General features: G+C 41.1%; 1 protein-coding gene across 8 annotated transcripts in view; it reads right to left on the reverse strand.

Annotated features, from left to right (window-relative positions):
- LOC107227598 (forkhead box protein P1) overlaps positions 1-16,617 on the reverse strand; it is a 215,469-nt gene that overhangs the window by 22,922 nt on the left and 175,930 nt on the right. For all 8 annotated transcript variants that reach the window (XM_046739554.1, XM_046739553.1, XM_046739558.1 and 5 more), the window contains 2 exons: positions 959-1,489; positions 548-610 (listed from right to left, as the gene is read on the reverse strand). In XM_046739554.1, coding sequence (XP_046595510.1) covers positions 548-610; positions 959-1,489 — 594 coding nt within the window. The remainder of the gene's footprint in view (positions 1-547; positions 611-958; positions 1,490-16,617) is intronic.

A 16,617-nucleotide genomic window follows, 5' to 3' on the forward strand; every position in this document is an offset into this window, starting at 1 on the left:
TGCGTTATTATGATTAGGTTTTTCATAATTAGAATTACTCCGATCACCGAGGGTGGTGGACGTTCTGGATGTTGGCGCAGGAAGGATGAGTGTTTGGCGATGGCTGAGTACTCCGCTTCGTATTGTAACGCGGTAAATTTATGGAGAGAAAACGGGACCGAGAAATAGATAGATAGATAGTGACGGAATTTTCTAATATAGTTGGAAGACGGAGTGCTAAACAACGTCATCTCAACAAGGTGTCAAGAGAAATGAAGAGAGAAAGAGAGCCAGCGTATGTTTGCACCAGAAATTTATTCCACGAAGCCATGCGGCGGTGCTGGAGGACCGATGAAGGGTTATACTTCTTGTGAAAATATCATGATAGGTACACACCGGAGAAAATATTTGCTAAGGAAAGATCGAAGTCGGGGAGAGAAAGTGGCAGGAAGGGGATGAAAAATTTTCAAATTCAATTTCCTCATTCCGTTGACCGATCTTCCTATTATATCAACCACCCATCCAACAAACTAAGACAAAGAATCACACAGTAGAGTCTTTCACTTACGTTTTTCAACGAAGAGAAGTAGCCGAATCTCTCATGATTAGCAACGTGCTCGGATGTCGAGTCCTGAAACATGATAAGAAAAACCAACGATGTACTCGAAGCTCGTAACAATATTCAAAATGTTCAGGATTTTCTGATGGCAAATCGGACGTCAATCATCCAAGAGTTCAAATCCTGAATCCGGCGTGGGAAATCAGGTAGGATAACCTTCGCAATTTTGGTAAACGAGATTCTAAAACAGTGATTACAAGAACTTGCTAGACTCTGGATGACAAATTTTGACTCACCAAGTTGAAATTGGATTCAAGAAACGGAGAAAAAGGTTCCAAAGAACCTACCCGTGAAAAGACATTCTTGTACGCAAGAATGACTATAGATAGAAGAACCATTATTATTGAAAACATGACGAACCTGATGATGCTGCTGCTGTTGTTGCTGCTGCTGCTGCTGGAGATAGAGGGTGTGCTGTTGCATAAACGACTGTAGCTGGCTCGGGCTGAGAATGTGTTGCTGTAGGAGCTGTTGCATCTGATGAAGCCCACTTGCGGGGCTAAGCATCATCTGCGATGTTGTTTGTGGTAACTGTTGCGGCGGCCCTCCAGGTGATTGTCCCTGACCAGCAGGGGTTGGAGGACTGCCTTGTTGGGGAGCCTGAGGACTCTGTCGGGGGCTGGGCTGTGAACCAGGAGCGCCCGAGCTGGGCTGTTGGGACTGCTGCGAAACGATGGGTTGCTTTTGCTGGGTCATCGGTGCGACAGTCAGTGGATGGTGCCCGGGAGGACTGAGCTTCCCATTGCCTTGGTATTCGATGTTGCCCTCGCGCTGCTGCTCGCTGTCAATCTCTTCACGAATCCGATCACGTTCCCTACCGTCACGGTCTCTACTCGCCACTGATGCTTCACGCGTCTCTTGCTGCTTCAAAGCACTGAACAGCGACGCCGCCTGTCAATGTTAAACAAATAAAACACGGCTCGTGAGAAGGTTATACTCCAAGTTGGACGGCTACACACCGTTGAGAAGAGGGCACGCGGCTTACACCGTTCTATCGTCACACAAGCCAACAGTCTTGCAACAACGAACTCTTCGAGAATACATTTTTTTTTTTTTTTTTACGATTCACACCTTTGCTACGAACAAATGGCAATTGGAAAAAATTACCAAACGATACCAGAAGCCGTTGCATGAATCGAGACATCGGTGAGATTGATTGCTTCAACGGTTCCAATAAAATGTCTACTAACCGTTGATTATCACTAGGTATGTTACATATATCTCTTCATGAAGGATCACATCGAAATGTCGATTCCAATATTTCTGCTATTATATTTCCACAAACTGCAGCACTGCCGATTTGAAGGTTTGAACCTTGTAGAGGATCGGACGAAGTCCTGAGGGTATTTGCAACAGTGGTGTCTGCATTATGCAGTCTCTAGCTACCATTCATTGCCGAACAATTTCTACGTGGACCGAGCGCGCTTGGCGCGGTTGAATGGGTTCAGGGTAAAGAGTTTTCCTTTATTTTCAACAATATTGATCTTATCTAATGGTATTCGCTATCGAGCTCGAGGTAGCTTCGCCACTGTTTGACTGACTAACGCTGCTGGCTTCTCCATCCTTCCCACCAATCCACCCACCCTCGGCTCTTTCTCTCTTCCGCGAAGTAGCTTGCACGCTGCCACTGTTTACATGGTGGGATTTGTTTTATCAAGTTCTATTATCAAGGAGATCGCGGAGTATATTCAAGCAAAACTCTCGACGCTCTGCCCGGTCCAGGAAAGAGTAAGAGAAAGAGAGAAAGAGGGTTAGACGCGGTGAAAACGGGAAGCGTGAGAGAATTAGGCGTGACGGGACTTGGTGGAAGCCGGATATATTCTGATCCTGCAGTCAGAGTTTCGCGGTGAATTTTACCGAAAACAGTTTTCGTCCCGTTCCCGTTGTCTGTCGCCCATGTTTCGCGCACCTCTTCTCCACCACTACCAGAAATTCTGCCACCTCTGCGTCCTATGCTAATCCTATTTGTGTACGATTACGTATGTTTATAACATGCAAAGAAATTCTTGGCGGAACGTTATCAATGTTTAGTCAGGAGCGTGGCCTCCCAGAGTAGGTACGACGGTGTGTCGTTGCTGGTGGTGCTTGGTTGGCGGGTTCTCGACTGAAGTAAAATGAATATACCTATATGTGTACGGGGAAGAAGAGAAAAAAAAATGGAAAAAAAAACGAAGGAAACGGAAAGAAAAATAAAAAGGGTGCACGGAGAGAAAAGGGGACAGAGAATGAATCAACGAGTGTGTGGCGAGTGAGTGAGTGAGTGAGTGAGTGGTTTGGCGAAATGTTGTTGAAAAGAAAAACAGAAGTGTATAGGTGGTACGTAGGTAGGGTACACGAGCAACACGGCAAAGGGGTATTTCCACCTTTACTCCTCGAAAGTGGATTGAAAAAATGTTTCGTTGGGCCTTCTTCGCTTATACCACAAATATTTGAGATCACTGTTATCCTCAGGCTGCAGTCCGCATACAGTGAAAACCGTTCCGGTAGTGGAAGCGAAACGAACATGGCTACTCGGAGATATTGAGGTATCCCATTAGGCACCCCAAATATGCTTTTCGTTCAGCCTCGTGAAGACATCCATATTTCAATCCACTAATTAATATCAGCAGCGGGCCGCGATAGTCGTAGGAAGTGGTGGAAGATGAAAAAGAAGAAGAAGGACTTGAGATTCTCGATGAGGAGCTTCCGTTCTCCACGAAGAAGATGCACGGAACGGCAGAGGTCGGCGGTACCAGACGTCAATGAGCGGGTCTTGTGTGCCGAGAGAGAAAAGTCTAGGACCATCGAGTGCCGGATAAGAGAGGTAAGACTCTTTTGGGGAAAAGGTTAAGCAAAGCTTGAGCATTGCTGCCAGCTATATGGGTCCCGGTTTGTTGGCAGTTGAGATTTCTCGGGTTCTCTCTTATCTGTTGGAAGGAGGAGAGAAGGAGAAGGAAAAGTGCGCTGCCGTCTTATATTTGAATCTTGCGTTTACCGGGTCCGTCTCTCTTCTCTGCTCTTCTCTTATGCCAGACACCAACACCAAGTGAGGAGGAACCCTCGGCAAAGACGCTCATATCTTTTATATATTAGAATTCTTACCCACCTACTACCCTCCCCGGTGTTTACTGTTTGGCTTTATTCTACCCGACTTCCCCTCCCCGTATTTTCCTATATCTACTAACCCTCAAGACCTTCCCGTCCCTCCCCGCTGCTCTTTAAATCTTTGTGATGCGCCCACGTCTCTTATTTTCCTACCGCGCTATGTGCACGCTCGACATATTGCTAGTCCTTGTTGTTTCTGCTTTTTATTTTTTTTTTTTTTATTCTTCCTTTTCTTTCTGAAACAGGTTTTTGGGCTTCTCTCTCGAATCCTTTCTCTTCCCGCCGCCTAAAAAAAGCACCCTGCAGCGAATGGGATAACCGAAAATTCTTCTCTTCTTGCGATCCTTTTTCTGTTATTTTTATTACACACCAACTCGAATAACAAGACGGTGTTTACCGAAATAACAAATAATTCGGGCCCACGTTCCCGGGACGCAAGTAAACCGGCCTTAAAACAATTGCCAATCATAATCCAAGATGGTGGCGGTGGTTCGCGGGGGTTGGAGCTTATTGTTTTTATCTCACCCCCTTTCGACGGTCGGTCACCCCGCTGTTTCGTTTAACCCCAAAGTGGGATAACCTTTATTAAAGGTACGGTTTAGCTATACCTATATTTACACACGGCTGAAGAACGGACGATTGACATTTTATGTGGATATTTATACGACACTTGACCGCTTATATGACCTTTTTACTCAATGGGCTCAGATTTGTCCGGAGTGTGATAATTTTCCAAGCTTTTTGTCGAGTTGGGCTAACTTGGATGGACGTTATAGATGATGGAATTGGACAAATCTAGCGTCTAACTATGTATGAATGGGACTGACTGACAGTGACGAGAATGGTGAAACAAATCTTGTTTGAACGAATTTGTAAATTTCCGTCAGCATAATCGACTTTGCTTTTTTCACCGAGGGATAGTTTTTCCCTTTCCATCCACGAATTTTCTCTCGACTTTTATATCCACCGAATAAGAAACGCTGTGGGTATAAGGGAAGAAGGTGTTCGCGTCTCATTGCGTATTCCCGTGACTGCAGTGCAATCAGACGCGACTCGACGCGGGTTTGTTGACGTTTGTCATAATATTTTAATATTAAATTGGAGTTTCTTGAGCAACGCGCGGCGTTTCCTATTCGCCTCGCTGACGATAATCAGACAACGACGTCTCTGCGCGACAAACTGCGAGACGGCATGCTGTGTTCGTCTCACAGATTTGTATGGTTGGTGTGTATTTCCCCGACGTCTCGCAGCCCGGATGCTTTCACGGTTCTTCGAAGAGGCGCGAAGGAAGGAGGCGGAAAGAGACAGATAGATAGATAGATAGATAGATAGATAGATAGATAGATAGATAGTTAGATAGATAGACAGATAGATAGATAGATAGAAAGAGATTAGATTAGATTAGATTTATTTTGATTTTATGCCGTGGCCCGTAGGAGCCAATGGGCAAGTTGAACAGAGACAGAGAAAATAGAATATAAAATAAAATATAAAATAAAATAAAATAAAATAGAATATCTTAATAGTATAAACATAAACAGGAAGAGTAACAGCAAACTTATAATACTAAATAGATGTAATACTATACAGTTATAAATAGGAAAAGAAAATAGAGAAGTACATTTCTGAGAATTATTAGGGGTAATGTAACAAAATAACAAAATAACACTTACAATTGCGATAATGAGGTAGGGAATAGACTTAACCTAAAAGGGGGTGAACGAAAACTAAGTAATCAAAGCCTCGGCGACGGTGCTAGGTTGACGGCTGCTAACTCCAATGCGAAAAGCCGATCGAAGAGTTTAGCCTTGAAGACCGCCAGAGAGGAGGATTGCCGGAGTGATAGAGGTAGGGTCGGGATATTAAAGAAACTGCAGTCGAGAGTGGCATCAGGAATAGAAGAGGTGGAGCCGCAATCCAGTCCAACGAGGGTAGATTCAGATGGCTTCGACATTAGTCAAGTACGATGCGAGAGTAGTTGAAGATCGGCCTCAGATTTTATCAGGATGTGATCAGAGGACGCATCCCGCTTGACGTATACTAATCCATTTCGGGTCCAGATGAAGCGATAGCCTCTCTCCTTGGCATAGGCTCTCACCTTTCCTAGAAATTTGGAAAGAGTAGGGGGCAGATGCTCGTTGATGAAAATAGGAGTCCGAGGCTGATCGTGCGGCAAGCCAAGCTGATTTGCATAAATGGGGCCTTTAGCTCTTTTGGCGGCAAGTAGGCGATTCCGACATTGGACGGATCTCAGTTTGCATAGAATCAATCGAGGCTTGTTGGAATCCAATGTGCTTTTGATGCGCCCAATCTCCAGAACATCGATAGGCGGCACGTCAACAGAGAGTTGGGTTGTAAGGGCGCCAAATGTAGCCAAGAGATCCTCGCCTTCTAGCTCGGGAACTGCAGAGATAATTAAGTCGCTGTTTAAAGAGTTTCGCTCCAGAGACGCCAGCCTGTCCGTCAGATTTGTGTTGCACAATTTTAACTCGGTATTTGATGTCACAAGACGGGTGATCTCAGCCGCCTGTGATTTACTGGTATCCTCGAGGTTGTCGATACGAGTACTGAGAAGTGCATTTTTGTTGGTGAGATCCTCTACTTTTGCCGTGAGGCTGCTGAACATCTCCGTTGTGGATATTGAGAGCTGATCAAACTTGGATGTCAACGATTCTAATTTAGCTGGCAGCAAGGTCAGACCATCGATTTTAGCCAAGAGCTCTGCGGACTCTCGAGCACGGGAGTGCGAATTTTCCTCTAAACCTTTCACTTTAGTAGAAAGTTCACCAACCTTATCAGGCAAGGTTACCAATTTGTCAAGTTTTGCATTAATAGCTAACGAATGCTTCGAAGAGGCTTCAATAGCTGCAAGGAGCGTTTCGAGCGAAGGCGAACCTGTGGGAGGAACTAGAAGCGATGCAGGTGTGCCAACCTCAGGCAGAGGAGTAACAGTTCCAGCGGTATCGACGGAGAAGGGAGCAGCCGGTGTTGAGTATGTGGCAGCAGCTTGGGCCGTGCAAAACTTGCATCTTGCAGCCGGTCTACCATTGGCCTTTGTAACTTTCGTCGCTTGGGCGCAACTGGGATGGAAATAACCAAGGCATTTGTAGCAACAGATAGGTGATTTGACATCCTTTTTGCATCCTTTGCATAATCTTGTTGCTGCCTGTGCAGAAGTCTCGGTATTGTCGTCGGACATGATAAGGCTGATGTGTATAGAGTGGAGAGAGTCAGGCGGATTTACACGTGACGACGTGAGGAACGGGTTAGAAAGAAAGTAAACAAATACGCTATGGCGATAATAGAGTGTGTTAATCCTCAGAGATCAAAGATCACAATAGCACAGACACAACCACGCACTGACACACTACGTTTGCACATGTACACCAGCTAGAATTTGAAAATTGTAAAAGTCGGCAATAAATGCAATGTATGCACACTAGAACTGGACACTGACAGTATTGAAGGGAACGGAGGCGATTTCACTACAACTTGTCCATAGGTGAATAATTGAAAATTTGATTTAAAGGTGACAGAGAGAGTTTGACTCAGGAGGCGAAATTTACGTGACAGTTGACGTTGACAGTTCCCAGAGAGAGAGAGAGAGAATGAGACAACAAGGGTAGGGGAGGCGAGAATCCTCGAAAACATCGGTTGGCCCCCCTCAAATTGAATACGGAATATGGAATACAAATTACGGAGCAAGATATGCATGTAGAAGAAGAAGAAGATGCAGAGAACGGGCGAGGATCCCGCTGCAGGCGGCAAATAATTCAGAATTAAACTTGATATATTCGCGAATCGTTGCGATTATACCTATACATACACATATTCATATACAACACAGCCGTACCCGAGATATGTTTATACTGTATACGGTGAGGTCATATTGGTACCCACTTCCAGATTTCGGTTACATAAGTTTCAACGTTACAAGGTTTTTGTACACTCATTCTTTACGAGAAACAAACGCAAAAACTTGAGATTATAAAAATTCTATGACTTGTTTTTCGCTTTTAATTTACTTTACATCTCTGAACCGATAGCAAAAATAATGTATTTTTTTATTTTATCATTTTTTTTCTATACCGTAAGCTTCGTACCGATGCGAGAAAATCACGAGAAGAATCAACGAATGTCCGACGCGATTTTCCCTCCAACTTTATTATTCTACGCAACCGTTGCATCCAATTTGTGGCTGTAATGTAACAATTATCTCGTTCCGTAATCTGAGTGTGACTTATAGATATAATGCTGAAATTCCCTTGCGCTGTAAATGTAACGCGTCGACGCGGTATATTCTGCAAGCTCCTTCAATCCCGCGAACGACCGATGACGTGCGTCAGACTGAATCTCATAAATTTCTCACATTCGCCAGCTCGATTTGCCAGCGTTTGAATCAATGCTACCCGTACAACACATCTATTTCTACGACTGATATAAGCTTGGGAAAGAATTAAAGACAGTTGAAGAAGTCTTTCCTAAAAACGAAGGAGAGAAGGAAAAAAATTAAATACTTGTCAAGTAATTGATAAACAGGAGCCACGAATGAAATAAGTTTTTTCATTATGTTTAATTTCTTGATTCTTGTTAAAAGAAAACCGAAAACCTGATAGATTTTCAGTTGGTCGTTCGATAAAAAAAAAAAAAAAAAAGTACAACTTCGTTTATTCGCGACTTGAATATCGTGGGTTTTGATATCTAACTGATTCAGAAGCTCTGACACGGGCTTATATAATTGATTGCTTCAATTAAATGATAAATAATTGACGATAGAGAGAAGAAAAAAAAAGAAAAGAAAATAGGGTAAACGACGACGGTAGGATTGAAAAGTTGAAGCGAAGAAAAAGTGAAAAAAATGTCCCGGTTCGGTATATGGCTAGATCGTATTTTCCCGCCTATATAATTCAATAGAATAGCCAATGGATCGACAATGAAGTATCTCTGCAGGCAACCCATTCTATCGGCTATCAATTAGCATGTTTGAACTGAGATTCGAATTTCCCGAGGTCCATCCGGAGTTTCGCTCTTATTCGTCGGCTTCTGTTACCGCCGTTGATGCAACGGCATTGCATCCATCGAACAGTTTCGTTGAATGATTGAGCACGATTCTCCGTTGGTCTCTTGTTCTCCCGTGCAGACTCGTTCCTCCCATTTATCTCCTCTATTTTCCTCGTTCTCGTAGTTCATGACGATACCTCTACACACTGGTCCGCAAGTCCAGAATCATCACTGATTTCTAATGTGACTGTTTTTACTAAAAACAAGTGAATCGAGATCGCGAGTTCAGCGACATCTCGCGAAAAAAAAATACTTTTTTGAGGTTATGTCACGTGCAGTTACGCTGTTGTATACCGTTCCTTTCGACGTGGAAAAAGATTCTTTTTTTTTTTCTTTTTTATACTGTGACTAGGCATCATTTCTGTCGATTATTTATCCCTCAGGAATATAAGTATTGCCGAATTCAACCGTTACAGTGGCGCCACCTGATCGGTTGTTCACCCAACTTGTCAACAGTTTCTACGATAACGTCTACCTTCTCTTTGTTTTTGTAATTACAATACAAGAATATCGTTGATTTCGTTTTTCTCAGACTTCATTTACGCTGAGAATTCGCGATCTCGTGAAAAGAAATTTTTCGAGGTTATGTTTACGTCGTGCTTTTCCATTCTGTGATAACTTCAGTGCATTTTTACCGTCATACGATTTCCTTTTAACGCAGAAGAAAATACATAATTTCTCTTCACCCTTTTTCATCCTTACTGATAAATATTTAGTTAACTTGACTTATCCCTCAAGAATATGACTAGCAAAATTCATCGATTACAGTGGCGTCGTCTGACCAATCCGCCTAACCTAACCCGCAACATAGTTTCCACGATTAATGTCTATCCTCTTTTTCTCCTTGTAGGTAATTGGAATTGCAGAATACCGTTAATTTACTTTATCCTCCGTCATATATTCCGGGGTTGTTTTTCTCCCCCGCGTCTTTCGAGTCTGCGAGCACATTTCGAATTTCTCATTTCCATACCGAGTATATCGTGCCCGGACGGGCGAATTGCAAACCGAGACACGCGTGCGTGAAAAGTTGGAATCAGAGGGTCCGCTTGTAGCAAAATTTTCACCAACAGGGCGGGAAATGATCGCGCGTTCCTGCAGAGAACGCAGCAAGGCGGGCCCCGTTGCATATTTGCATGTGCGTTAACAGCAGCTACCTACACAGGCAGCTTCGAGGCTCATGTTTGTAGATTCGCTCATCCGTTTTGCAAGCAAGCCCGCAGAATGCTCGAGGAATTATTCCCTTCGATGCACCATCCGCGGAATTTCACCCCCGTCTCGTCTCCGCGCCAACCCCGCGCCATTTATACCAACCAACGAATCCCCCCCCCCTATCATTCCGTCGCTAATTCTTCCGTCCTTTCACCGCGGATTCTTCAACTCCTCCGCCGCATTCTTTCCTAAGCGATAACCCCGATTGGAAAATAGAGGTTGAACGAAAGGGGTTGAAAATCGGAATTTCGGTTTTTTTTTTTTTTTGTTTTTTCTTTTCTTTTGTTTTTACAACACGCGTCGAAGCGACACGATTCATTGTATGCTCGGAATTTTAACTCGTCGTGTTCAGAGTGCAGGAAAAATATGGATCGAGAAGATTGCAAATTAAAGATTCAGAGGAAATATTCACGAAAACATTTTTGCACCCTTAAGAGATCGTCTTTGTGTATAATTTTCAAAATTCTTTTTTTTTTTCGTTACATTCTTTATTTTCATTATCCGATAGGGTGGACGGGGTATTGTATGGACTTGGCATTTCAGATTGATCGTAATTAGACAATTTATACACGAAATTTCGCCCTCGTAACTTTGAACGCGTTTTTCTTTCTTCATTATCGTAGTTTTCAGTATCAAAGGAAGAATTTTCAAGCTCTCCGTCGCAAATTTGGACACAACATTATTCACGCCGTTCTTCATCTTGCTATAGTAGGCACTTTTTTTTTTCTTAATCTCGATATTTTTTTTCAACGAAAAACTGTCGAAAAAAAATCGGCTGAATTCGATCCATTTTTTCAAACCCCCGCGGTTCTGTCAATTTTGATAAAAGAACAAAAACCTCCATGGCAAGATAGCGGCTTTCATGCCGATTAACAATCTCTTTACAAATTTCGTTTCAGGTAATGTTTGCGGCTACAACCTTTCTTTTTTTCGAAGACATTTTGCGACCGTGGAAAAAAAAATGTAAAAAAAAAAAAAAGAAATAATAAACCCAAACGTTTAAAAATGTATTTTCCGTTTCATGCGAGTGTTTTGTATTTGACATGAAAAAAAAAAAATCAGACTGATGAGCGTATTTTAACCATCGTAAAGACCAAAAAAAAATAAAAAATTGCAACCACCGAAAAGTAAAGTCTTCGAAAATTCGAGGAACAAACTCGGTGTTTCAAAGATGAGAATTCACCTTCAGACTTCTTTGGCACTTGATTGCATAAAGGAAGAAGTAAAATGGAGGGAGAGGGGGGGGGGGGGGGGAGCTTGGGGGTGGAAGTGAAATAAAGAATGCATCGCTGGACGTTTGTTTAATTTCGCGTAGCTTCGCCATCGGTGCCGGGAGAGCTGAACCTTGAAGTAAAAAGAGAGAGAAAGAGAGAGAGAGAGAGAGAGAGTTTGTGCTTGAGCTTGAGCTTGAGCCTGAGCTTCGGGGTTCGGGTTTCGGGTATGGTTGCCAGACAAGCTGTATACAAGAGTTGTTAATGAAAATCAAACAACGTAAAAATTACGTTTCACAATTGGCGGCGGTGAGGCGATGAGGAGGCGAGGAGGTGTGTGCCCAGGTATACCAACCACCCCTCCTTACGAACCCGCGGCTACACCCACGCACGTCTCGCTCGGCAAAAGTGGAAAGTGAAAAGTGTGTTGGTAACGAGCTTTTTCCCTTTAGTCAGCCTTTTCTTCGCTAGCCGGATCCGCGAGAGCTGTATCAGCTTAGGAGGGAAAAACACCCCTCGGGCCGTTTACAATTTTCTCCTCGATTCAACCCTTCCTTTTTTTTTTTTTTTTCTTTTTTTTTTTATACTTCTCAGGTTGATCATACCTTATCTATAACACTGGTCAACTGTCGTTTTCTTATCCTCGATATTTCAGTGATCTCGGTAAGATTTTATCCAAACGACTCTAGGATTAAGCGTGATTTTTTCAAAATCTGTTCCAGTTATTTATTTTATCGACATTTTTATACGGGACTTGAAAGAAGCAATATTTAGACGAAAAATCCGATATTTTTTTGTTTTTTTTTTTTGGGAATACTCAAAGCTTGCCAAAAAATACAGCCTCGGTAAAAAGAAAAAAATTGACGACGAAAAATTTACGAATAAAATTATGATTGTATCAGAAACCATCCCCCTCCTTAAAATACTACAATAACGTGAAAAACTGGAGTCAATATAATATAATAATGATTCTATTTGTAAATTCTATGTTCTCGGAAAACAAAATTCACGGAAAAACTTTGGGCAACAGAAATTTTTTTTTTTTTTTTTTTTTGTGTTGAGCTGTGCGATTATTATTACTATCACACTCTACCACGATTATATTGAGCAATAATGAAGAGACCGTTATATAATTTTTCGTTTTCAATGTAGATTTAAGATTCCGCGATTATTGTTCACGATTATTGTTTTCATTTTTCTTAATTTTCCCACAAACATGTTACATCCATCTACTAATATAGTTTTTGCACGTATATTGCATTCGATTGAAAAATACGACAAGAGATTCACGAGTAATGTATAACAACTGTTTGTAACCTCGAATTTTGTCACCGATTTATAATTCAGTATCAATTAGTGCCTGGGTGAATTATAAAGTGGCTCTTCTCGAGTCTCACCTTTTATAAAGTCAGAGAATATCTCGCGGCTCGCTCATTTCTCGACAAGTTTAGAGAGCTCAGTGAAGAACCTTGAAAGACTGGTTCAAAGATAAAAGCAAAATTATATAATAACTGAACCAAAAATTTTCGAAACTAAACAACTTCTGTCCTCAATCTTTTTTAAACGTTCATTTATTCTTTTCATTATTCCTTTTTTTGTTTCATCGGTATTTAGAAATACGATTTATTTAACATAATGTTGTCGAACGTTGATACACTTTTCAAAAAGCTTCGGACATTTATTTTTTTTTTTACACCTGGAAATATTTTTCTCTGGTAGAATGATGAATAAATTAGCTTCTCGCAATTTTTTTTTTTTTAAACTGTTTCATAAATTAAAGCGCATAATTTTCAGTGGTAACATATTCGTCTCTCTGTTGTTCGACTAATCCGTAAATTATATATTCGCATGATGCGTACGTCTAGGTATGGTTTGAAAATAAAAAAAAAATAAACAAAAAAAAATAAACAAAAAAATGAGCAAAGTGTAAAACAACGCAGCAACGAGTTACAATGAAAGTTGAAAAATACTTGTATACAGCACAAGATAAACCGTATCGAAAAAACGTTTGCGGTACACGTTTGACGAGGGGTTAGGCGGAAGAAGAAGAATAATAAAAAGAAAGGTGAAGAAAGGAGTGGCGTGGAGAGGAGGGCGCGGGGGGAGGGGGGAGGGATGACGAAGAGGAGGCAGCGGGGTTAGCAATTTCGTGAGGTAAGGTAATAATAATTAATACGTAATATAATTAGCATGACGAACGAACGAAGGTATAAAAAGGCAGGGGTGAAAGGGAGGGAAGGCGGGCGTCAGATGAATCATAAATAAGAATAATAAATAGTAAATAGAGAGGGAATGAGCCCCGGCAGGGCATCGCAGGGGTTGGAAAATTCTCCGGGGTTACACGGAGGGGATGGCGAAGGGAAAGGGAAAGGAAAAGGAAAAGGAAAAGGAAAAGGGAATGGCGAAGCCACCCCGAAGCCACCCCTTCGAAAAGCTTACTGCAGCTAAGAAACAATTGAGGGCGAAACTGCGGTTAAAAATTACCTGATATTACTTAAAGCCGGCCTCAAACTGCTCGACTCCGAGAATCCTCCCCGGTTTCACCCCCTCAACCCCCGTGAACCCCTTTAGCACGGCGCTGATTTTGTGCACAGCTTGGGTTCTTGATGATACAATTAAAACCCGGCAACATCTCGACTCGCTTTTCCGACTCGGAAAATTATCCGATATTTTTCATCCCGCTACCCGCGAGACAGACTCTAACCCTCCCCTTTTTCTCACCCCCCCCCCTCCACATCTTGCCGTAATCTACCGTCCGAGGAACTCTCGACCCAATCTTGGATTCTTCAAGCCGGGTCTTAATTCCGGATACAGCGTCGCGATTCGAATCGTTACGTGTAGGAGGAAATAAAGAGAGGACGACGGGAATTTCAGGAGATTCAAGTTTGCCGAAATTTGATAATTTTGATAATTTTTGTCAACTTCATTACCGTATATGCACATATATATATATATGTTAAGTCATACGTTGAGTATTCCCGAAATTACTGCAATTTCGTAAACTGCTAATATCCGTTTGAATATTCAAAAAATAATAAAACACTTGAGTTACGAACGAAATGCTTGAATTTAATAATCAAAGAAATTTTTTTCACTCAACAATCATCAACGACAATTTTTTCCAGCGATAAATTGTAACTCATTCGTATATTGCGATTTAAATTAGCTAGATTATAGGTCAATTGGTAAGCTTTTCAAGGTTAAAAAAAAAAAACATTTCTTCTCTTATTTCAAAACGACGGGAAAAGTTCAGTGAATTATACCATGAGTATAGACTTTGAAAAGGAGGAACGAAATTGCCGACTGGTTACGACGGTCTTTCTGTACGTATATATAATGTATATATATATATATACATATGTATATACGTGCTGCAGGTTCGCAAAAGAGATGATTATAGTGGAACGAGTAGAGAGAACTAAAGTTAAAACGATTACTGTGTTTAATATTCATTTATGGTTTAACGTCTTGAATATTACCATTGACATTAAAGATACAGAGAGAGAGAGAGAGAGAGAGAGAGAGAGAGAAAGAAAGAAAGAGAGAGGAAGACTTGAGGTGGCAAGCGAGAGAAATTGAAGAGAAATTGGAGAAAGAGAGAGCAATAGAAAAATAGAAAAACGTAAACTTGACGATAGAAAGCTGTGTAAATAAATCTAATGAGTATTGTAAATAGTATTTATCGAAGAGGTGAAAATCGGTTGAAAAAAAAAAAAAAAAAAAAAAAAAACTTATCGTTTGACGTGAAAGATAAATAAATAATAAACCGATTACGAAGATAATTTTTATGGTGAAAACGATATTACTCGCATGGATTTTAGTTTTTGTATACTATTTTTTTTTTTTTATTATAAATATCTAGAATATTTTCATCAATTCCCCGTCACAATTTACTTTCCTTGTTTCACCCTCAGCGGACAACTTTTCTTTCACCCTCTCACCGCTCTCCTTTCAATCAGAGATTCATTTAAATCGAGTCGCACGCAATGTCTTAAATACATTTTATTTTTGTTTTGAGCCTGCTTTATTGCGTCCGAATTTTAATACCGTTGTTTGGCTTAAAATTTCAAAGATACTCGACTAACTCAATTCGACAATCAAAGCGCAACGTTCGATTGCTCAAAGATTTTCCCCGGTATAATTAAGTAGAAAAGAAAAAAAAAAAAAAAAATGTTGCCGATGGAAGAATTTTTTTTTCATTGTTTAATCGTTGATTGCATCGTAAAGACTCGATTCATTACTTTTAATGTGAGTGAAAAAAATTCGAACAAACATTTTACTCACACGGCGGCAATGAATGTATGAACAACGAAAATTTAAATCTCGATCGTTATAGATAAATAATAATTCAAAGCCGATGTTCCGATATTCTATGTATAAATTCTTCCCTGCTGCAGCAATGAATATATAAAACATGTGATAAATTCCAAACAAACTTTATACACGTATTCAGACATTATATTTCACTGTTTCCTTCCACCTCTCCTCCTTCTTTCAGTTTCAGTTTCTTTTTATATTTATGTTTATTCCAATTTCGTGCTTCGAATATCAGCGAATTTATTCACGAGCCGTGAATTCGGTGAAAAGTAATAATTCGCCTTTATACATGCCTGTACGTCTCTTCTATTCTCTACCTCTACACAAAGAGTGAATTACTAACGACTGCGTGATTCGTCTTTAGCTATAATTCACTGCGCATGCGCCACGATACGAGACCTGCTTTTGTTTTTCATGGCGACCAACCGTCACCGAGCATAACTTGTGCTGGCAACTGTCAAAATTTTTTAGGTTATGTACGTCTAAATATATGACGGTTGGTCACCCTGGCAAACAACTGATCTCGAATTGTAGAGCATGCGCATTAAATTACAGCATTCGTTAGAAACTCACACTTAGATATATAAAACCCAACATCTCTGTCTGTTTGTTCGTACGTTCGCTTATAACTCTAGAACTACCGAACCGATTTTGATTATATTTTTTTCTCTGCACAGCCACAACGTCTGGCCAGATTTTAGGCTACATTTCGTTACAACCGGATCAATATTTTTCAAGATATAACGATATTTTTAAGGCAAACTGTAAGGGGATCGCACACTTCGAATGCGAACGCTGACTGAAATCTTACAGATAACGAAAAGTTGCGTTCAAGATTTTTCAAGCTATCGACAAGCTCTAGAAAAAAGTTCACGAGAGCTTGAGTATATGTCTATAAATAGTTTGTACCGCAAGATGCGTTTTAAAATATTCGCGGACGGATCCGCAACGGGCTGCTATGTAATATGCGATATACGAAAATGCACAAGATATCCACGCGTGCCAACTTTACGGACATCCGTATTCAAAGCGACACCCTCCACGAAGAAACTAAACTTGTCTGCGGGATGATCTCGTATATTTCATATATAATATCAGCAGGGTGGCTGTTTTCCTTGTATATAACGTGAATACACC

This window comes from Neodiprion lecontei, chromosome 5, assembly GCF_021901455.1.
Source record: "Neodiprion lecontei isolate iyNeoLeco1 chromosome 5, iyNeoLeco1.1, whole genome shotgun sequence".
NCBI classification, from domain to species: Eukaryota; Metazoa; Arthropoda; class Insecta; order Hymenoptera; family Diprionidae; genus Neodiprion; species Neodiprion lecontei.